Below are 24,291 nucleotides of genomic sequence, written 5' to 3' on the forward strand. Positions count from 1 at the left end.
CCCTGGTTTGTAACAGGTGGGTTCGTGCTAATAATAAATTGAAGTTTCCAACTTCTTTACGTGAAATAAATCTCGAGAGACACCAGAGTCACCTATGGGGAACATTCAAAGTAACAATCATGTGTCTGGTTTAGTTACCCCACGCTTATTGTACCATGACGTCAAAATTGGAGGAAGTTGTCTCCACTTTGTCTCATCTGTAACATTTTAACTGGAAAAAAATATGGCTTTAAGCAAATATAGTAATACAATATACTATCAGGAGTCACACATTACATGACACAGTTAAAGGTCAGTTGGTATCAAAATAGAGAAGAGAAACCTGTTGGGAAGGAAGTAAAAAGAAGTTGTTAGAAGACCTACGAATTCAGTAAACATGTGAAAAAGAAGAGAGACAAAGATGTGCCCGTTGACAAGATGAAACATTTTATTTACATTAAAGTGCCCTGTGATTGTTAAGCAAACTGTTAAATTTACAGCCACAGAAGGAGTGCCGACAAAAATACTGTTTGTGTCACACACGCAAGAAAGAACACACATGAGGAAGAAAAATCTATGAATGGCACAAAACTCGCCAACATAATGAGAAATAAAATAGTGCAAATGTTCTTCTTGAATTTGTACCAAGCATCACACCACACCCCTTTAAGCACATGCAGTACAGTGTGGTTTCAAAAAGTAAACGTTTTTTTTTTCATTATTTCCTGACAGCAATGAATGGCATCTTTGAAAGGACTTGGCAATAAAGCAGCAGAACTTTCCAGTTTATTTTGTTTTAGTGCTCTCTCTCACTTTCTCTCTCTCTTTCTTGTTTCCTGTTCCTTTCCAGAGAATGTGCGGTGTGTAGTGTAAACCTGTAAGCACCAGGCGCATGATAAAAAGTCCACAGCCTTGTAGTAAAGGGGTTTCATCTTGTTCTAATGCCAAAGGATGCGGTTGTCCTGCTGCTGGAGTCGCTCAAACACTCCGTATGGAATACACTGGTTCCACATCCTGTGTTTAGATGAGATATAAAACCATGAGGAAGGGAATAACATAACAAGACTTTAGTTTTGGGTGTGGAGCAGTTGGATGCCTTGCCTAAAAATAGACAGACAGGACATGATGGTGATCGCACAGATGCAAACAAGGTTTCTCACCTCAGAGTCTTCATCCTTTTACAGTTTCTCAGACTGACTCCCAGACTCTGTGCACCCACATCTGTGAGCTTGTTGTACTTCACGCTGTGAAAGAGAACCGAAAAAGTTCATACATTAGATGTTTCTTTCATGTGTGCAACTGTATCTACAGACAGTGACAAACCCAACAATGTTATTCACATATGATTGACAACAGACCAATAGATAATCTGATTGATGTTTACTTTAAGCAAATCATATGTCACTGGTTCCTCTTTTGACATGAGTGTGTGTATTTAAATCTTTCCATCTGTTGAAGTTTTGATTAAAATGATGTTCAGTACAAAATACAGATACCACAGTGCCTTTTCCTATTAATAAAATAAACAATCAGGTATTACAAACAGTTAATTGGTTCCTACAAGATATTTCTTGCTGGCAGGAGCGTCCACAGTACTGGAATTTCTAACTGCGATGCAATACCTTAAAAAATATTGACATTCAATACCAAGTTTGATACTACAAAGATAGATCGACACAACATTGAGGACATGCAACTTTTGATTTGAAACATGAAGTATCACACTTTTCTGTAATCTGATTCATCAATCTTTTAAAATTAAATCTACAGTTTTGTGTGTTAAGCACAAGTTAATTTACTTCTGACCAAAGTGTAAGTATTTTCCTACAAACTGAAACTCAGCTGTCTGGGATTCCTCAGGCGTGGTCGCTCTGAGGGGACTTAGCGTAGCTCTTAGAACTCCAAACAGCTGATGGGCCGACAACAGGCCAACAGACTTATCAACAACAGTTTCCTGGGCCGTCACCAGCCTCGAAGGGTTTTTGTTTCTTATATAGAGGTCAGTGTGTCAGTCTTTCAGGTGCTAAATTTGTTGTGTCGTAGATAGATAGATGGATGGATGGATGGATGGATGGATGGATGGATGGATGGATGGATGGATGGATGGATGGATGGATGGATGGATGGATGGATGGATGGATGGATGGATAGATGGATGGATGGATGGATGGATGGATGGATGGATGGATGGATGGATGGATGGATAGATAGATAGATAGATAGATAGATGTAAATATAGTCTTACTCAAGGTCGGTGAGGGAAGTCACGTGTGGCAGGACAGCTGCTAAACTCTCTGCCCCTTCATCAGAAATCTCATTGCTGTAAAGACTGAAAAACACAAGGGACGGAGAGGGAAGTGAAAATATGTGGGTTTACAGTATGCACCATTTTGGGTGTTGTTGTTAAGCTACATGTGTATGTGTCTACATATATACCTTAAACAGTGCAGTTTGGGCAGATCCCTCAGCACGGTTGCCAGTTTCTTCACCCCCTGGTCCCTAATACAATTCTGTGACAGACTAGAAACCAGAAGAAGAGAGCAAACACTTAGTCAAACACTCATACCGCACATAGGCATCTTGTTAAAAAACAGTTGACTTATTTTGTATTGTGAGGTCAAATATTATCCCAGCCTCAGAAGTGAGTATGATTAAACAGGATGTTACTCACTTGAGTATCTCCAGGAAACGGAGCGAGACCAAAGCATCGGCCAATTTCTCTGCTCCTTTGTCCCCTATTTTACAGTTCTCCAGACTGAAGGAGAAGATAGAGAGATACTGTCAGACACTAGAAACAAAGTATAAACAGAGAGAGACTGATGCAAAGCACACATGGGTCAGAACTGGAGGTAAAGGTGTGAATATTTACTCTAAGCGCTGTAGGTTATGTAGACCTGGCAGCAGCTCCCACAGCTTGGGAAGAGCCAGGGTACCATTGTCTGGACCAAGCCTAGAGGGAAGGACAATGTCATCATCATCATCATCATCATCATCATTGTCGTCAATTCATATGTCAAATGTCAGAGCTACTCACTCAAACTCCAGCTTGTGCAAGTCTTTGACAGCTGGTACGCCCTCTGCCAAAATGGAATCAAGCTGGCTAGAACTACAAGAAAGCAAAGGACACGAGTAAGCAGCCACACGCACATAGTTTGCATGATGCAAAACATGGCTGAGTGTATGTGTGTGGTGTTTTACCTGTCCGACAGCCTCTTGTGCATATGTATGTTCACCAGTTTTGCCAGGTGCTCTATGTGGCACACCTGTGTGGCTTTCAGGGGGTGAATCTTGAATTTGGACACGGCCCCTTCCCGGAGCCCTTCTTCACCGCTCTGCTGCAGCTGCTCCCATAAGGTGATGACATCGGCAATGCACGCCCTAGAGGACACACAGGGGTTGACATTGCTATTAATGGAATATCAACAGACTCGGATGAAGGAATAAAAATGAAGCCAAAACAAAGCAGAGTTACTATTATGACTATTATGAATTTCGTAATAATTTTTGAAACAATGGCTTTTTAAATTGAGACAGAGGGAGACAAAGGCAGGCTAACATTAATCTGGAAGCGGAAGTATTCTGGTTTCTGTTTAGATTCCATTGTAGTCAAATACTGACCTATCATGTGAGCCGAAATACAGTCTCGGAGCCCATCAGCTATCGCTTGACAAAGACTTAGCTTTTTATTAGCATATCATAATTGATCTGCATTCATTTGCAGATATGTGCTTACAAAGATTAGCTGAAATGATAGACACAGAAGAGGAAGTCTTGGCCTGGATATCTGTTATCCATTAATTCCCTGGCTACACCAGAAGCCTTGAAACATTGGTCGTTGCCCCCAGAGGCTAAATAGTCATCAGATAATAGCTGATGGGTTCTGAGACTGGCCGTACATAAAAACGACTATGTTAAAGCTGAAACACACACTTTTTCGTACAACAACACACCACCACACTCTAAAATCTACACTCTTAGCACACTGCTTCGGAAGGTGGAGAATTCCAGAGCATGACAGACCCACCCCACCTTTATTAGGGTTGCTAAGCTATGACTGGACAGTAGCTGATTAGGTCTTTAACAAACACTACAGATACGAAGCAGCTTTTTTGAGATGTGGAATGTAACCTGTACCTGTATGTGTTGATGTTGTCGAGCCCCACCAGAGATCTGAGTCCAGAGATCTGTATCCCAGAATCCTCCAGATCCAAACAAAAACTCCTTCCTTCAGTTCCCCCTATTTCGAGAATGTTCTGCACGGCGAACACATCCGACGGGTTCAGTGGAACTCCATGAAATGTCAGGACTTCTGGAAGATTCGCTGCCAGGTGAGCAACTAGTCGTGTGCTGCCACTGTCTCTGCTGCCATCGCCATGAGTGGAGCTTGCCTCATAAACATAGTGACAAGACTCCAGGACCTGGGCAGGACTCAGGTCCCCATGTGAAAGACCTTCAAGGTGTTTTGTTACCAAAGCCTGCTTGTTGGCCACCATATCTCTAAAGGCAGTCTCTGTGCATGAGTGAAGCCTCTGCAGCTCTGTCCTCTTGTGGAACAGAAGACCGACTGCAAAACGCTGGGAGAGCTCCAGTTCCTCCCTTTGAGGGCGCCGACGTCCCTTTGGGCCTGACTGGAATGGAAGACTCAGGATGAAGTTACGATCTGTTACAGTCCTGGGGAAACAGAAAGTGAGAAACAGTTAGGGGAATCCAGAGAGGGAAGGGAACTGGAAGTGACAGAGAAAAGAGGCCAGGAAAGGGTATAATTACTTCTATTTTTAATCAACAAGGCACAGAGTTTATTCAAGTTTATTCCCTTCTCAAACAAGGTCTTTAATTCATTCTATCAATCAACCACGTCTCAGGTAATCTTTTTATCCACATTATTCTACTGGAAACATAGAAGAAGACTATTTTCTTCTGATGACTCAAGAGACATTTACCTTGACAAAGACAAATGGACCCCTGCCAAGTAACTCTGAAGGAAAGGACTGGCCCACAACAGGATGAGGTCATCACCGGCATCAGCGTGTTCAATCTCCTTCCTCCCTCTGTGTCCACTGTCTCCTTCTACTCCTCTTCCCATTTCTTCTCTGCCCTCTTTTCCTGCTCCCTTTGCCTCACCACTTGAGCCAGCTTGCCTCGTTCTCAAGTGATAAGAGAGGAAGAGCCCTGTCCTGTGGCCGAATGCCTTGAGTTTGGCAGATATAGTCCGTCCTGGGAGGAGCATTGAGGAGTTTGCTTTGACCCCATCCCAGGCCAAAGAACTCAGCTGGGACAGCAACTCTCTCTCCTCTATCCTATATACTTCCTCGCCAACACTTTTCATCTCCTCTACATCCTCTTCTTCTTTCTCCTGTTTCTTTGCCCTCCTTGCTCGTTGGGTGCGAGTGTTAACCTGTGCTCTGGACTTTGTCCGAGCATTCTTGTGACACCTCTGCTCTTGAGAACTACTTGTGGTTTGTGTCTGGGTTTCCTCTACAGATATTTCTGTTTGTGGTTCAGCCTGTGCGTGCACGGTCTTACCATCCTCTTTCATTATCAGTTGAAGCACTTGATGGCAGAGCCCGGTTAAAGTTCGCGGTAGGAACTCTGAACTTTTGGACTGCTCTAAAACCAAGCAGACCAACCGACATACTCCAGGGTTCCAGCAGAGGAGATGTAGGTAGCTGCAGCTTTTTAAGTTGTCCAAAGCAGATGCTCTGAGGGCAGGATCAGTGAAGTACTGGGATAAATATGTCTCTATGTCTGGGGGGGTGAAGCCGCACACCTCCAAAAAGCTGTCCGTCCGCCGAAGAAGTTGGGTTGCAGTGCCTCTTGGTCGGGTAGAGAGCAGAAGAGTGCAGCCTGGAAGGAGGACCCTTTGAAGGATGGCAGAGTATAACTGCCTTACTGTGTATGTCTGTGCTTTACTGTCCCTCTGCAAGGATGTGATCAAGTCTTTTTCTTGAGTCTGGAGTAGAGTTTCATAGTCACGCAACTGGTCAAACCCATCAAAAATGATGAGCACACGCTTAGGGGCTGCAAGGATCTGAGCATACACTGCCTCTGGGTCCAAGCAGGGAGGGGCAAAGGAGGCAAGGTTTAATAGGAGGGTCTGAAGGCTAAAGGTCGCCTCTGATAAAGTTAGTGCTTTGCCGTCTAGCAAGAAGACAAAGTCAAACTGTGGGATACAGTCTCTGGACCAGTCAAGACACAGCCTTCTGATCAGGGTGGTTTTACCCATGCCAGCATTGCCAAGAAGCACTATGTAGCGTTTGGGTTTGTCTCCATTTGAGCCTTCGAAGATCTGAGTGGAAAAGGAAAACATACGGGCACCAGTGAGTTGCAGCTAGTGATTTAAATAGTCATATAAACAAATCAAACTATTCAGCATCATTGTATTTATTTAAGCTATGTTCACAAAGCACATCGGCAGCTGTTCTTCTATCCAGTGAAAGTGAAACTCTCACCTGTCCCCGTCCCAACAAGCTTTTTTGCCGATCTGTATCTCCCATGATAATTATCTCCTTGTCCAGGAATTTGCTTGTGTTTTTTCCAGAGTGAAATGTCTCTCTCTGGCTCACTTGGACGTCCACGTAATGAGAGGTCAGGCTAAGGCCTGCCTCCATATCCTGGCAGGTTTGACTCATGTGTGCTTTGGCTTCCTGAATGTGGTCCTTTACAACTTCTGAAAAACACAACACAACTGAATGCCAAACGGCTTCTCCACAAAGCATCTTTTTTTACTTTCAGGGAATTTTAGATCAAAGCGGGATAGAAGAATAAAAGCATGTGGTAACTTACGTGGAATGTCAAGGACAGTGGGAGACTGAGGAAGAGGCGAGTCCTTACATGTTGACATCTCTGAAATGCAACATGTCATGATATTTGTAACACTGCAATAACTAACTGGGTAATTTATGCCCAAGGATAAAGAAATTAGACATATATTGATACTCACCATTGCTAGGGGAGACAGGTGAGGCACAAGTGGGAGACATGGCTTTGCTAGCAGTGTCTGACAGAGATCCTGGTGGGGATGAACTCATTTGGACTGGCGCTACTGCACCATCCACTGCAAACACAAGAAAAGAAAAATGAGGAGCCTGCATACACATATACAGCAGTTGGTAGACAGTGGTTGCCATCTTTTTACTTAAAAGGCAGAACAAAAATTGTAAATGTGGAACCATAATACGTATAACACTGCCAGTATGCACTCTCTGCATACACAGAGTTGGCATGCACACCAAGATTAAATTGTTTTCTACTCACCGGGAGAGAGTGGTGGCAGTTGGCGTTTGCAGGGTGGTGAAGCAGCAGGAACTATATTAGAAACAGGGGTTAGAGTATGTACTGATAATGTGGTACATGTGCAAAGAACAGACATACATGAGGCGACAAGGCAAGTTAATATGTATGAAAAGTTGCATGCTTTATATAGTACACAAAAGACATTAAATATAAATATATGTAGACAAATAATTTTTAAAGAGCTTGTAGAAAGCTGCTTTTCCTTAAAAACAATATTATGATTGTAAAACAATAATTTAAAAATGTTTGTCAGATCCAAATTGATTTTTTTTGTTTATGGCTGTGTCAGAATTCTGACAGTTGGTTCTAGCTTCTAACAAGGTCAGCCAAGTCAGCCAACAGTATAGCTAACAGCTAACACCATTGGTATCATGTGGTATCCTTGTCTTGTCAGCGATCAAGAGTCTTGGTAGTTGCCAGTTTGTGGAAACGTAAGAATGGTTGATTTCTACAGTATGCACCCAGCATACTGTACTGCCCTAATGTTAGCTAGTGTTAGCAACATTATTGTTTGCTAGCTAGTGTTAGCAGCATTTGCTAACACAACGCTAGCTGACGTTGCTGACATTGCTTACGTTAGCAACTCAAGCTAGTGCACAAACTGGCAACGACTTGAGGGGGCAGATGATTCGAGCAATGGCCGACTGTACATTTAGTAGCTGAATGTTATTAATAACACCATTAATGTAAATTTAACAGAATAAAACACAAATTAAATGGATAGAAACACAATTTAAAAGCAAAATAACACATAGTTCAGGATGTAGAATTAGACTGGCAACAAATCTCTATCTTTTGTGAAGCCTATTCCAGCTACGTTGCATAATAACTAAATGCAGATTGATGTGCAGCTCTGTTTTTTTATTTTAATTAAAACTGTATCATAACTGAGTCTTCATTTCCTCTACACAGTCAAGAACTCTCAAACACAATGTCAACAAAAACTTCTCAAGCAGGAAGTTTGAAAAAAGATTGGAAAGGTAAACCCTCCCAAAAAACTGATAACACAGTGTTTGCAAATTCTTTACTCACCAAATATGTAAGTAGGTGCAGCAGCTGCATTGGAGATTGGAAGTCTAATAACCGGCGTTAGTGTCTGAACAACCTGATACCCTGAAGGGTCTGGGATGGTGATAAACCGAATGGAGGGATGGAGATGAAGGATTCTTGGTGGAGTGGTGGAGAGGCCCGCCATCTCTGCTGCACTTGGCGTTGGACTTGGTGGTCCTGTGTCAGTGCCTGCAAAACAAGCAGTGACAACAACCTTATCTTTCTCTTCCCGCAGGTTTTGTTAACCTTGAGCGTATCAACAAGGGAGCTGATGGTTTACTTTCCGTTGGCATAACAAGGGATTCAGCGGCAAAGATTTTGTGTCCTGACTTAGACTTTCACGTGTTGAGACAAAGACTTGCAAACGAAAGCTCTGCAAGCCTGTTTGCACTGGCAATACCTTACCTGAGTTTTCATCAGACTGGGAGTTTATTGGATATCTAAAAAGAACCAAAGTGATCTGGTGGAAGTCAGGCGAGGTGAGAGTTCTCCTTAGAGTTCTCCTTTTGGTTCATCATTGTGACTCTTATCTGACAACATCATATTACACTTCCTCTTTCTAGATCTGTACTTCAGTGTCACAAAGGAACCAAGTCAAGCATAGCCAACCAACATCTCTTTAACCCCTTAGAATAGTGTTTGAGTTCAGCAAAACAGATGAACTGTGCCATGTTTAAAGTAGAATATTTCTGTAACACACACACGCACGCACGCACGCACGCACGCGCACACACACACACACACACACACACACACACACACACACACACACACACACACACACACACACACACACACACACACACACACACACATTTATACAGCCCAGTGGCGGACTCAGGATATTTGAGGGCCAGGGGCTGAAAAAAATGTATAGGGCACCAGCTGCATGCGATGGGCACCAGCATACAGAAATAGTGCTTGAAGGGCACCCCAGAGGCCAGTTTATCATGTTTTATCCTCATTGTAGTAGGATAAAACACAATGAGGATAAAACCAACCCCCCCAGAAATCAATTTACGAAAGACTTTAGAAACTTACCTTGGTCAACACTTGGCTCAACTTGTGCCTCATTGGTTTTCCGTCGACCTGCAAGAATGGAAGAACTAACATTAAACCATGTAAACTGAAAAACACGGGATCAAAATTGATGCTATATTGACCGTACACTGGGTCAATTTTAAATCCAGTGTTTTTAAGTGTGTGGTTCTTAGCTAACCTTACATGATGACAGCCAAAAAGAAGCCCAGAACCAGAAGTTTTAGCCCGTTGACTACGAATTATGTTTTAACATTTTTGGTGACAATCTTTTAATACATGTTGTAGGTTTATAGTTTTTGCTATGTCATTTATAAATGCATATATTCTACTGTATCAAGCACCCATTGGTTGCCATTCTTTTTGTTGTACAATGTGAAAACCATAATTCATAACAGACTTCAGATGGTGCAATGCAATGTAGAAACATGATGATATCTGTTTGTTTCACGTATCAATGGTTACATCAGATCTGTGTGGAGCAATGAGGACTGTTTAAATCTGCCTCTAGAAACAGCTGATCAGTCATATGAATTAAATGTTCGCTACGTCAGGAGTTATTCAGAAAAGGTGTTTCCATCTCCAATTAAGCTCTTTCAGCTCTTTTTTCGTAAAAAAGACAAAAACAACCTCAAGCAATTGAAACAGCTTTATGAATTTTGCTGCTTCTGATGAGATACTTTAAGGCGTAAATAAAACACGTTAATGAAATACATGTCTTGTGATGGACTGCACATCTCAAGCGAATTTCAGAAAAGTCTTGTAAATGATTTCCTAACATAATGAGAGGAATGGAAAAACCAATGGCTGCCTGAGAAAGTAGACCATTTACATCCAGATTTCTAAAAGCCAGCGACATGGCCTGCAAAATGGTGCACTGTGATGTTGAGTATAAGTCATTTGTAGTCAAGTGGCTAAAAGATGTAAGACGATCTCTTGGTTTATAGCTCTGTTTAAAAGCTTTGTGGAAACTACCCTAAATGATTGGTTAAATAGGACAATGATCAAACATTAGCTATGTGGGCACGGATTACATATTTAACTGTGTCCCACATTTGAAGCCACGGTGTAACACAGTTAACAGACAGTCTAAGTAGATCACCTGCTACTTTTTGCCTTTTGGGCCTCGATGGTGTGGTCTCATCAGAACACCGTTGTGGCCGTGAAACTGGAGAGGAAGAATGTAAATAGAACATGTAAACCTGCAATGTGTGCAAGAATGTTGCAGCTGCAATCCTAAAATGAAGTTTTACATGACAAAAGGTGATCAGGTCGGTTTTCTACCTCTTTTTCTCTTGTTATTTGCTTTGCTCGTCTGTCTCTGCTGGTGGCTGTCTGGGCTGGGCAGTTCGGATGGCGAGGGAACGTCACCTTAAGTGTAATAAAGAGGAAGTCAAAAGGTCAGTGAAAAAACTGGCAGACACAGTAACAAGAAATGGTTGTTGTGCTCCTGATTTTCAGTGCTGAACTGAAAATCAAGGCAGTGAAGCATGTTTCTCCAAACATCTTGAAGAAACGAAAAAAGGAAGAGGCACACAGGCTAAAACAACAGTGACGTCACGGAGAAAAAAGTTTTGTAGCCCTCATGTTTTGTTGGCAGTGGCTTTACTTTCCTGTTGCTTGGGCTCTCACAGACCCCGCTGGTGTTTCCAATAATGTAAAAACAGTCTTAAAGTACATTTATTACACCACATGTTTTATATTTTCCTTGTTGGATGAAATATAATGTGCATGAGTTTGTTTGAAAGTTTTAGACCTTTTCTTTTTTTCCTTTATTGCCTGTTATACGTCAGCAGTTGAATGAGTTGAAAAGAGGAGATCCTTACTGCAGTTGTTGAGTTGATCTTCACAATTCAACAATGGATCGCCAAAGACGCCAAAAAGCTCATCTGGGTCTATGTAAGAAAACACACAGAGGGAATTAGACAACATCATCAACCTTTGCGTTCATACTTGAATATATGTTTTTCTTTGTTATTACATAGTGTGCAGAGGTTTGGCTGCAACATACCCATCATCTTTCCCAGGAAATCCTCATTTAGGAATTCTGTCAAATCATCTAAAACGCAAATAATGGAAATTATCAGATGAAACATTTGCAACAGTTTGATTTCACATTTTCTAATGAAACATTTAAAATTCACTGGTTTATTGAACGAAAAAGTCTGTTTCTGGGGCCAATTTTTTAACCCCATAAAGTCTCAATAATTATGTCTTTCAGTTGCACTGGACTACATGATTTTTCATGTCTAAAGTGCCAGCATTTTAACAGCATAAATCAAAACAATTGGCAGAATCAGATATGCAGCCATAACTGGTAGGTTGGATGAATGTAGTAAAAAATGGCCATCACACTTGGTGGTGGTTGCTGGAGGAGACAGAGAACACTACCTGTCAACTTTTTCCTAAACAACTTATGTATTTAGCTCAATTCTTCATCTCCTCCTTTTATTAGTGTAGATTAATAAAGACTACTACAACTTTTTAATGCATCGTGTTTCTATCTGGAAAATGCCCAACTGATCACTTATTTGATTATTTGATCAATTAACAACTTTTTTGCTGCATTTAATGCAAAAGTAGCTTCAGCCATTAAAATTCAGATTGATCTGACATACTGTCCTGTTTGTTATTGCACTTGTTGGTAGTGATCCTGGTGCAAAAAGTAATTTTCGTCCCTTTAATGCTATATCAGTATATTTTTTGTGTCATTCAGTCGGTTAATAAAGGGAATTCAACCACCAAAGTTGGTATATTATTAACTTTCCAGTTGTTTTATGAAATAAACTATGGAACCCTTCCATGAAATCAGTGTGCTGATTCATGTAGAGCCTCTCTTCAGTATAGAGAGTGCCATTCAAACTCTCACAATACTAACCTGGTAGATCTCCCAAGTCAAGACCAGCAAACAGGTCCAGATCAAATTCCTGCACCTTGGCACCTGATAACACACACAGAAACACATAAAATGTGATATCAATGCATGAGGACTGAAAGCATCATGATATATTGAAGTTCCCTGAGCACTGTATTAACCTAATGTCAGCCTCTTGACCCGTGTGCCCTAATGTGTGTTGCTGACTGCAAACATCAGATGAAGCTTTGTCTCTGCAAGTGTGAATGCAACCACAATAATTTTCACAGTTTCACAGTTCCCTCATTGCTAAAGCTCACTGTAAACACAATGCCACTGATGTATCTGCTGTCTGCGCCATGCTAGACAGATCGATGCAGGACTTCCTGCACCTTTGTGGGGGTTGTGGAAAACTCAAAGTGGTCTCGCTACCTTGTACTACTTCGTACTACTTCGTACTTGTTTTTAATTTGTGTTAAAGCACTTTGAGTCGCCTTGAGTCAGAATTGTGCTATACAAATAAACTTGCCTTGCCTTACAATCTCTCCCTGCACAAAGAACACAGAAAATGATCAAAATGTACCTGACTGTTATACTAAACAAGTTGAAGGAGATTGAATAATTCATATTATATTCAGAAATGCATGTTCAAAAATTCCTATTCCCATATTAGGTATGTAGATGTGCAAATTTGGCAGGCTATGGCTTTCCAGGTGACTATTAGAAAGATGATTTTAATATGTCTTGCACTTGCAGTGTATCCTCTCCGTTTTGTCTCATTCAGAAGATTATCTAACAGGGTCTGCTTCATAGTTTTGATAAAATAAACAAAATCAGCAAAAGATTAAAATGTCTTCCCCAAAACTACAAACTGCACCTTTAAATGACACTTGAGTAGTTTTGTGAAGCCAACACTGTGCTGATTCATGTAAAACCACTCCACATAGCTCCTTTCTACAGTGTAAACTGGTAATTCGAACTCAAACAATACTAACCTTGGAGATTTCCCAAGTTAGGACCGACAAACGGGTCCTGATCCACTTCCTGCATCTTGGCACCTGATAACACACACACACATAAAATTAATAAATAAATATATTGATGATAAGGAGTTATAGTTGCCTAATCACTTGCGTTGAGCAACTTCAGCCATGCCAATTTTCAAATATTAAGCTCTGCACATCGTTCCCATGCTACGTTTCACAATTTCCTCATTGCTTAATTGTAAAACAAAATGCCACTGTCGCTGTTGTGTCATCTGCAGTTGCACATTATAATAATAAGTGTGCACAGTCTGACATGCAGGAGACAGAAAAGTACCAAAAAGCCTGGGGCCTATACCAAATAAGTTAAGGGGACATGAATATTATGAAGATAAGGCTAATAGCAACAGTCTCAGAGTACGTAATTTGTATTAGATGTTCAGCTTTCTGTTCATTCAGGTAACTATCAGATACATTATATGAACTTAAGATTATTGTTGTCATGTCATTAATACCAGGACTCAGACAGCCTTCACAACTGATCATCAGACACATCAGGGACCGTAATATCTAATTATGCTTAAGGGCCAGCTTTAAAGGGAAAAAACACATCTCAGCTAAAATCAAAGGAGATTCATTTATCAAGCATCTCACTTACACTCACTCACAAACTGAAAACAGTTTTACTTTTCCGGGCTCATGTTTGTGAATGTGGTTTATGTCTGTGAGGTGTCACTATCACAACTCTGTCTCTGTACTGCAGCTATCCAGGATGCTGACAGGCTGCTCCTTGAAGAAAACCTCCTTAGAGTATAACTCTAACTCAACAGAATATGATACATTGATTTTATTCTTACGTTTGTCAGATCAGGAGTAAAAGAGATGCACTTTTACTAACAGTCACAGTTACAGTCTCTTATGCCAAATTTCCCTTTCAGCAGTTTCATACATAGACCCAGGATTCTCATGTATCAATTCTTTGGTTAGTAGTCTCTCAGAGAGGGCAGAACTACAGCATATGGTTTATATTATGCTCATTTCAGGTTCATACTTTTATTTTGGTTGTCCACTAAAGAATGTTTACATGCTTTAATCTTCAAAAATGGCGTAGTTTTCCTCAGACTGTCCCTTGCTGCAGCACCTCTATTTGCCTTCTGTCTCTTTAAGGCCAGTTGGTGCTGATTGGTCGGCTTTCACAGGCCTGAGCAGGCACCACCTAATGAGTTTTAGCATCAGCTCTGTCGGTGCTTTTGCAACCACGGTTGTGCTGGGGGGCGGTGACTGTATAGTTGTGACATCACAACCTTACAGAAGTCCTGACGGCTCGTTTGAAGGCAGAGTTTCTGAATACGGGCTGTGTGCATTTCTCTGTGGATTGACCGAGACCTGCTTTATAATAAAAAAAAAGATACAGCAATCTCACTTTCAAAAATATGAGACCTTTAAAGCGGCGATTAGAGCCTAACAATATTCTCCGATAGGCCAGTATCGGCCGATAATATCCGCCATACGATATATCGGTTGGGCTCCAGTTGTGATTTGAGGAGCCTCCCTGCGTGGTTCTGAGGCACATCCTAAGAACCCAAAGTGGTAATATTTTTTTTCAACCGTGTCCTGATACAGCTCTAGAGTAACACACCCATATGTCTGTATGACCAAACCGTCGAAGGATAGAATAACCTGTAAAGCAAGAGCTTCGAAATCTGGACAAAAGAAGAGCATTGTACTGATGACTCATTGCAAACCAACAGTATTCGCTGCCTGAAAGACTACAAAGGATGTCAAAGGAGGCTTCCTGCACTGGGGAGATAGACTGTTCTCCATGTTTTTGGTGCTGAGCAATGAAGAGTTGCAAAAAATGCAACATCCGTCATTTCCTGTCATTTTTTTAGTGGCATGATCTAATGACAAAACAATACTGATACCAAAGTAGCTGTTAGAGAATATAGAGAAGGGTAAGGTGGAAAAGATTAGGGAGGGGAGGGCAGAGGAGAACTGATAAAACGTGGGAAAGAACTTGTGGGGCAGCTTGTGCCGAATGTTTTAAGTCCCACTGGTACTGTTATGTTATTTCATATCTCTTAAACATTTCATAATAATGGCCTGTTTGAAAGTGAAACTAAGGCATTGCTCAAACAAGGCTGACATGAATGGCTAAATTTGGTATTCTAATGAAGCGCTGACAGAAACCTATGAAGAAAGAAAGATTGGTTGATTTTGTGTATTTGGTCATTACAAATCCACTGTATCAGCAAGAGGACATGAGCAGCTATACCGTACGTACATGCACCCCACAAGAGTAAATAATTCATCACAATCAATACAAGCAATGCAATATAGTAATTTTGTCTCGATGTGGGATTATTTCAGGTACAGACTGGCCCTGACTTGCCATACAGACACAGACCACCATCACATGTCAAGTCTGTCTGCTTCATCCTGGTTTATCTCAGACAAAGACTTCCCCTCTCCCGTCTCTCCCTCAATAAGCTTAGGCCAGGCTGACATGGTGCACAAAGCTATCCCTGATGTTTAGTCATAGATGAAAGCTACGGGCGGTGTTGTGTGGTTAGAACTTTGGCCTCATGCCTCAAGGTATGAATGTGGATTGCCTGACTTTGATTCTTTCAGGTTGAGATTTCCCAGGCACACACGAGGAACCCAAAGCCGTGATATTTTTGCAATCGAGTCCTGTGTGATCAAACCGGGAAAAGAAAGGTTCAACTGTATAAGATGAGGTTTTAATTGTGGACAAAAGAAGAGCAATTGAGACGCTTGTCACGATGAGTCATGGCCTTGGGTATTATAACACACTAACTTATCTGATGATCTCATATTCAGCTGGGTTATAGGCGGACAAAACAACAATGATTGCTGCCTAAAGACCACAAAGGATGTCAAGGGCTCCCTACTAGTGTATATGTTTTTTTTATACCAATACGATTTGTAGTATTCAAAGAGACCGATAACCAATATTTGGTACTGATATACACTACCATTCAAAAGTTTGGGGTCACCCAGATAATTTCATGTTTTCCATGAAAACTCACACTTTTATTCATCAAATGAGTTGCAAAATGAATAGAAAATATACTCAAGACATTGACAAGGTTAGAAATAATGATTTTTATTTAAAATAATAATTTTGTCCTTCAAACTTTGCTTTCGTCAAAGAATTCTCCATTTGCAGCAATTACAGCCTTGCAGACCTTTGGCATTCTAGCTGTCAATTTGTTGAGGTAATCTGAAGAAATTTCACCCCACGCTTCCTGAAGCACCTCCCACAAGTTGGATTGGCACTTCTTACATACCATACGGTCAAGCTGCTCCTACAACAGCTCAATAGGGTTGAGATCTGGTGACTGCGCTGGCCACTCTATTACAGACAGAATACCAGCTGACTGCTTCTTCCCTAAATAGTTCTTGCATAGTTTGGAGGTGTGCTTTGGGTCATTGTCCTGTTGTAGGAGGATCAAGCGCTGTCCACAGGGTATGGCATGGCATTGCAAAATGGAGTGATAGCCTTCCTTATTCAAAATCCCTTTTACCTTGTACAAATCTCCCACTTTACCAGCACCAAAGCAGCCCCAGACCATCATATTACCTCCACCATGCTTGACAGATGGCGTCAGGCACTCCTCCAGCATCTTTTCACTTGTTCTGTGTCTCACAAATGTTCTTCTGTGTGATCAAAACACCTCAAACTTAGATTCGTCTGTCCATAACACTTTTTTCCAATCTTCCTCTGTCCAATGTGTGTGTTCTTTTGCCCATCTTAATCTTTTCCTTTTATTGACCAGTCTCAGATATGGCTTTTTCTTTGCCACTCTGCCTAGAAGGCCAGCATCCCAGAGTCGCCTCTTCACTGTGGACGTTGAGACTGGTGTTTTGCGGGTACCATTTAATGAAGATGCCAGTTGAGGACCTGTGAGGCGTCTATTTCTCAAACTAGAGACTCTAATGTACTTGTCCTCTTGCTTAGTTGTGCACCGGGGCCTCCAACTTTCCTTTCTATTCTCAGTCACTCCGCCCCCTATCGCTTGTTTCTGCACTGTGTAACTTCAGAGAGAGGGTAGGATCACAGTGTTACATACATGTTTACTTCAACATGCGATAGATACATTTTCAAGACATAACACTGTTATGACCTAATGAGTTTTGTTTGAAGTTAGCACCTACATTGCGTCTGACAAATTGTCACAGACCTGGGATTTGTATTTACGACAGTGGTGTACGCCAAAGCGCACAAAATGCCAATTTCTACATAATGTTGCTTTAAATATCATTTTGAGGTACTTTATTTGAGTATTTACATTTTCTTCTACTTTATACCTCTACTCTACCACATTTATTTGATAGCTCTAGTTAATTATTATTATCATTATTATACTTTTAGTATTATAATGTTCACATCTCAATTAGTAAAGCTGTTATTACTGCTGTGGCTGCTGTACCCCCCTCAAGATGACGTATGTTGTGAATTGGTGCTATACAAATAAAGATTGATTGATTGATTGATTGATTGATTGATTGATTGACAGTTACTTTGCAAATTCAGACTACTCAGGGTTGACTGGCTATTACTTGTGACATGTGACCAATCACTGTTGTAGGCGGGACACTGAGTGAGACCACAGACTGCTGACTACAGACCGAGGATGCTGCTTCAGAGCCAAAGACGAGCATTTCAGATTGTCAGATTGTCAGCTGCAGCTTTGGCCCCTTCTATCACTTATCCATCGAGAAGCCTTCTCACCCTCAAATTTGGACCCTTCTAGAGGCTCCCCAGGGTGAAAAATAAGAAAATAATTAGCCACAGGTGTGTGGCCCGGCAGATTTTAAAATTCAAGATAGGCATGGGGTCCAAACGAGGCTGACCTCCTCTCCTGTCCATTACAATCACAGGTTTGTCTGTTTGATCCTTTATTGTCCTCTCAGGTAACCATATGGCAGCAGTCTGTGGTTAGATAATCCAGACACACCCTTTATAAGAGGGATCACCAGAACTCTGACAGACAGAATCAATTGGGGACTTTGTACTCAGATCTATGCCTGAAGTTTCTGTGCAAGCCAACAAATCAAAATTTAGACGCCATTTCCTGTCACACCGAGCTCACCGTCTGCACTTGCAGTACAGATGAACGCTGGAGATAATTCACCAGTTGAACATGCTCTTTTTTTTTTGGCACATTTTAAAAATAAGTAGCTGTGGGGTGTGACTTGTCGCCTGATCGCACGCCAAAAAAGGCCAGAACTATGAGGAACGTGCACATTTAGAGAACCATGTTGCATTTTCTGTCATCAATAAAAGCCAACAAATAACTACATGCAGCACAACACATAGATGGGGGGGAACAAAAGCTGCAAAATGCAAAGAAAAACCTTTAATATTGCAAAAATCTTGATCATGAATGAGTAGGAGTCCATGTCGCATGAGCTCACACTACTACAAACACACACAATGGCCGCCGCCCACCGCATGTGTCTGTTTGTTGTCTCCAGACACGTATTCCAATCAGTGAATTCACTTTCTTTTCACTCTCTGGAAGTTCCCCCAAATACCCTGCATCGACTCACTCCACGCGCCAACAACGTCGACCTCTTCTCATTTCATCACGCCACATTTTACGCACATTTGTGACCCAAATAAAGACACCTTACACATGCGTAATGGAGAGCATGCCCGCCTTATAATGGCTGAAAGTTTGTGGTTGTATACAGCTCAGCACTGATAAAAGCAATCCCAGATGCTAATTAAACGGATTCAACGTTTGTGTATGAATAACGTCATTTAAAAGCAGAAAAATCAGATTGCAAAATTAAGAACATTAAGCATGAATAAAAAAACAAAAACTGTTATTTCTTTGTTTGTGATGAAAGTCATGAAAAAAACACTTTACCACTGCGCATAATGCAGTAAGATCAGCTGAAACATCACAAAAAACAAACAAAAAAAAAACTCATGTAAAGATAAGAAATGTAGATAAGAGGAAAGACCACCCGACTTCTTTTCCTATCCATATTGCGCACTTTGGATAAACGTGCCCAGCCCGCCCCATTAAAGTCGAGATAACTTTTACCTGCCGCGCCGTCCTCACTGGATGATGATGATGATGATGATGATGATGATGATGCCCTGGTCCTCTGAACTCCACCTGTATATTCTCTGTGCGTTAACCTGAGTACATCAGCCGCTGCACATACTGTATCCTCAAATGACCTATACCACCTCCAGTGAGCGCAAACCTGCTCGGTCTGACAATAAAGCCGTTTTACTTTCACTTTAAGCTGAGCATACAGGCACGCCAAACTGAGGCGGGTTTCAGAGACGATGAGGAGCAACAGCGCAAAGTGTTTCTACAACAGAACTCTAGTTTCGGTTTATATCTTCAGAAATATTCGAAAATCCCCCCAGTTGGATGTAATAACAGCCCTCAACAGTCATATTTCATACAGGTTCCCGACAGTTATTAAATATTACTCTATTAGTACTTTAATTTCATGTGTCTCAAATATAGAGGTGTTATTATTATTATTACTATGATGTTATTAGGTGATCTTTCCCAGGTCAGCTCATGTCACTTGTTTTCCATCACTATCCTTTATCAGTGATGGAATGTGACTTACTTACTCAAGTACTGTACTTGAGTAGTATTTCTAGGTACTTTACTTGAGTATTTCCTTTTTCTGCTACTTTATACTTCCACTCCACCACATTTCAGAGGCAAATATTGTACTTTTTAACTCCACTACATTTATTTGATAACTTTAGTTACTAGTTACTTTGCAGATTACATGCTACATCAGAGCTAACGTAGCACATTGTTAAATGAAGCTATTTTATTGGTAATCGGAGAGACAAAAAAACAAACTGAATTGTCTGGTCCAATAATCAATTGACCAACAGTATACAGTATAATATACTGTTTACATATTATACAGTTTAATATAATGTATACTAAAAACAAAAAAACAAAAAATAGCATACATCGTATACAGTACAATGTACTTGATACTAAATACAAAAATAATTGAAAAAATATGTACTTTAACTTTTATTATATATATATATACAAGGTGTTGTCTGTAAGACAATAATAAAATGAAACCATTCAATGACGTATGAAGCCTCATGAGATTTAAAAACAATAAGCTGGGGCATGGTGGGAAGGGAAGAGGGGAATTCAATGGAGAATACAGGACATAGAATTAAAGTGAGATGTGTGTGTCTATGTGTGTGTGTGTGTGTGTGTGTGTGTGTGTTTGTGTGTGTGTGTTATGTTTGTAGAGGTTAGGGGGCTGGCATAAGACGGATTTGCGTTAAGTATGATATGTATGCGCATGTCTCTTATTTTCGTCACCTTCCTAAAATAATGGCCTAAGTCAGCTCTTCATGATGCTGGCCACCTCTGGTAAAATCACTTACATCCTCAGCTGAACAGATCATGCGATCCTACCCCTGTAGTATAATGGCCTATGTCAAAGGCCGTTTTATTTTGCCACAAAGGCTGAGTGACCTAGGCAATTTTAGCTTTAGCTTTTCAAGACATATCTTTACCCCAAGGGGCTATGTAAATAGTCATCTATTGTCATAACCTTTTTGTGTGAAATGATTAATCATATAATCTCTACTATGTTTGGTTCAGTTTTTTCAGTTTTTTTTGAAAAACTTGAAAATATGACTTAGGCCATTATTTTAAGAGGGTGACAATATTGAATATATGCTCAGATTGCTTGAAATCAATGCAACCACTATGAAATGTGAAAACCAACATCACACACCTGTATGTAACAAACAAGGAAACATGGGGAGTTTTGGCTCGGTAAATTGGAAAGTACCTGCTCTACCTGTTTATCAACAGCAGATACACCACTCACCATGCCAGACTGCCCATTAATTACATCACACAGGCTCATACCATTAATACCTGTTGGTCAGCCTTGTTATACAATACTGTTGAACTGTTTTCTTGAGAAACAATGGGTGTGAGTGGACACAAAATCAGTCAGTACTAGGAAATATGGGGGAGTTAGGAAAGGGAAGAGTCTGGACAGGGTTAGCAATATGACAGAAGGTGAAAGGAAGTAAAGACAAAGAAAGGGACGGGGGAAAATCTTATTGGGCGGCACAATGTGGGCACTTCGGATCAAAACTCCGCCCTTGTAATTCAGTCCCATTACATAAAACTCCACAGGGGTAAACAGTTTTCTGGCCAAACATTCCTGCCTTGTCATTACATTTTGTTTCACTGATAGCAGATTCCCACACTAAAGTCCATCATGGCTGTTTAGTGCCCAGTTCATCTTATCGTGCATTACAAACATCAGCTGTTTCACACTTGAAACTGTATGTCTTCATGGATAACTGGAGCTTTATAAGCTCAAATGTAGTGTGATATTCATGACAACAGAGACATGAGACTGACATCAATGTTTTAATCATTAATGTGCTTATCAGTATCTAAAGCTGCAGTATTGTCCTCTGGCTGCTGCCTAATTCTCTTTTGACTTTTACATCATACATGCATTTGTGAACACTGTCCTCTTAATTGGCAGGTAATAATGCTGCAAAGGTCAGTGCAATTATTTAGGGAAGGGGGGGGGGGGGGGGGGGGGGGGGCACATGTAACTAAGTACATTTACTCAAGTTGGTACTGAAGTTAAAATTTGAGATCTTTTGGTTTCATTGCTTTGATTGAGAAACAACTAGCGGTAGAAAATATATACTGTGCACTTAATAATTTTAAGATTAGAGTATTAGTTGATCAAAACGATGCACTGAGAAAGTGTCACTTCGACATTTCTCATAGAATAACACGTCGAAAATAATCATTAGTTGCAGTCCTGTACAAAATAGCTAACAATTAGCGCCAACTCAACAGACGGCAACAGTAAAATCCATTTATATTAAAGGGTAACAGGTAAGAATTTTAGTTGTGAGTGTGAATAAACAAAAGTTTGTGACATTATGACGTCTATGTGCTGTGTTGGAGATATATCCTGAAGTGAGCATGCTAACCAGCTAGCCTAGACCCATCCATGTCCAAAGCTCCTGTGCTAGCAATGTAAACGCTGACACTCCCCTGGGCCTGAGCTCCCAGTCCGAACCGCTAGCTGCACGGCTAACTGAGCTAACTAGCTACAGTTAGCAGCAGTTAGCCCATACTGAGGCGACTAAATGGCTAAAATGTCATAATATCAGTTTGTGCCAAATGTCTCTTTGTATTTTTTAATGACAAATGATGTGTATTTTCATTAAATACATTTTCTCATGCCAGTATTTTGTGTTTTATTTGGATATATTTGAAAAACAAGTATCTGTAATCTGTTATTTCAAGATTCTCTTTGATGTATTTGTGCCCGTCTCTGATTGTCAATTAAGACGATTAATGATTGATCATTAACATCCCTACTGAGTATACTAACATACTTTTACTTTAGTGACATTTTCAGTGCAGAGTATCTCTACAATGTGGTGTTAATTCTTATGTAACTCAGAATGAAACTGAAAGTAAGGCACACCCTTAACACCCAACCGTTTCCAGGTGTTGACAAAACACATTTGGACAAGCATCCAAAAGACAACATATTTACTGTTGGTGACAGAGGTTACTTTCATTTCATGATTTTTGGTGGAAAGCTGAGAAAGGGAAACTGGAAGGCACCAGGACATTTGGAGAGAAGCTTCTTTCAGTGCTATGGTGATTCCCAAACAACCATGACATTAAAGGCTTTGGCAGTATTCCTATAACCCCGGGCGGATGATTTAATAAGAACAGAGATAAAGATGGCAGAAGAACAACAAAACACTTACCCCACTGTGGATCTACTGTCTCCATGTCCTCTTTATCCTCATGGAAGTCTGTTATGCCATTACTGCTGCATGTGTCTGTACCATCAGCAGCCCTGAAAACATTGTCTAAAACACTTAATGTCATGCTATGATCCATGTTTGAGTAAAACGAGTTATCTTGTGCATTAGTTGGGTCACAGGAAGAAAATAAATGTCCAATATCTTCTGTTAATCCTGGAAAGCCACATTGTACATCTGCGGTCAAACAGAGCAGGTCCTCTGTTGTACCTGTCGTCCCGTCAGTTACCCAGCAGTCATCGAGCTCGCCCTCAAACCTGTCTGTGCTGTCGCTGCTTGTGTCTGTTGCTGCACAGGCTTCAACAGGTGAGGCATCCAAATGATCCAATACAGTTGTCACCATGCTGTTGTACGCAGAGAAACAGAGGCCTCTCGGTGCGTCAGTGGCTCCTGTATCTAGTGTGAAGTTTGGGCCTGTACAGTTGAACTTGTCAGCGTACAAATCTAGTGTCCTGCAAGCCATTGCAAGTTCTGTTTCCTCCTCCATATTCAAAACAGAGCATCGTGCTTCACTGCCTGTTGCTGTGATTTCACTTGCTGCCAGAGAAGGAACCAAAGGCAGCAACATCCTCCGTCCTCTGTCCCAGTGCTGCCACACAGGGACAGCTATCCGTCTAGCTTCCTCCTCTACCTGCTCTAACCACTCCTTCTCACCCTCTAAATTCCCCTTTTTCATTCTTTCATTATCACTTGCAGGCGTCTGCACTGATTCTGCATTCCTCAGCAGTTTTGTCATTTCATCAACTAATCCGACACTGTGTTGGTAGTTGGTTGTTGACAGGTAGTGTTCTTCAATCCAGTCCAATGGATCAATTTGTGGCCCAGACCTCGCATTCTTTTGTTCATCCACTGGTGAAACAGGCTCCAATCTTGTCTGGTTGGGGTCAGTGATGGAAGATTCTTGGCAGCTCACCTCAACCAACTGACTTTGGTTGAGGTACCAGTGGGGGTTTGATCCTGGAGAATTCATCGGATCCAAACCTGGTTTACATCCTGCCTCGCTGTGAGCCGGTCGGGGCAGACTCAAACTCTTGCTGTAGGCCTTTGAGATGATCCGGTCCTCCACCAAACCCTCCAGCAGGGCCCGGACCTCGGCAGGAGAGGCCCAGGTGAGGGCCAGCCGCACTGCGTCCAGAACCTCCCCGAATTGGGCCATGGCGACGAAGTCTGCTCCGTGGTCATTGACCTCTCGCATGCGACAGCGACTAATGTAGATGATTCAG

At 41.2% G+C, this 24,291-nt stretch overlaps 1 protein-coding gene across 1 annotated transcript; it reads right to left on the reverse strand.

Annotated features, from left to right (window-relative positions):
* Positions 1-409: 409 nt before the first annotated feature.
* On the reverse strand, positions 410-24,144 carry ciita (class II, major histocompatibility complex, transactivator). The gene is made up of 23 exons (XM_073493858.1): positions 23,012-24,144; positions 13,210-13,272; positions 12,239-12,301; positions 11,372-11,419; positions 11,187-11,255; positions 10,645-10,731; positions 10,463-10,528; positions 9,364-9,411; positions 8,305-8,511; positions 7,234-7,284; positions 6,920-7,033; positions 6,763-6,822; positions 6,429-6,646; positions 4,920-6,265; positions 4,114-4,650; positions 3,178-3,357; positions 3,014-3,085; positions 2,849-2,929; positions 2,651-2,734; positions 2,416-2,499; positions 2,225-2,308; positions 1,140-1,223; positions 410-993 (listed from the first exon to the last, which is right to left on the reverse strand). The coding sequence occupies exons 1-23, from the start codon at positions 24,036-24,038 to the stop codon at positions 918-920; spliced, it is 4,749 nt and encodes a 1,582-aa protein (XP_073349959.1). The 5' UTR covers positions 24,039-24,144; the 3' UTR covers positions 410-917.
* Between the last annotated feature and the right edge of the window lie 147 nt (positions 24,145-24,291).

Source organism: Pagrus major, chromosome 23 (genome assembly GCF_040436345.1).
Source record: "Pagrus major chromosome 23, Pma_NU_1.0".
In the NCBI taxonomy this organism is placed as follows: Eukaryota; Metazoa; Chordata; class Actinopteri; order Spariformes; family Sparidae; genus Pagrus; species Pagrus major.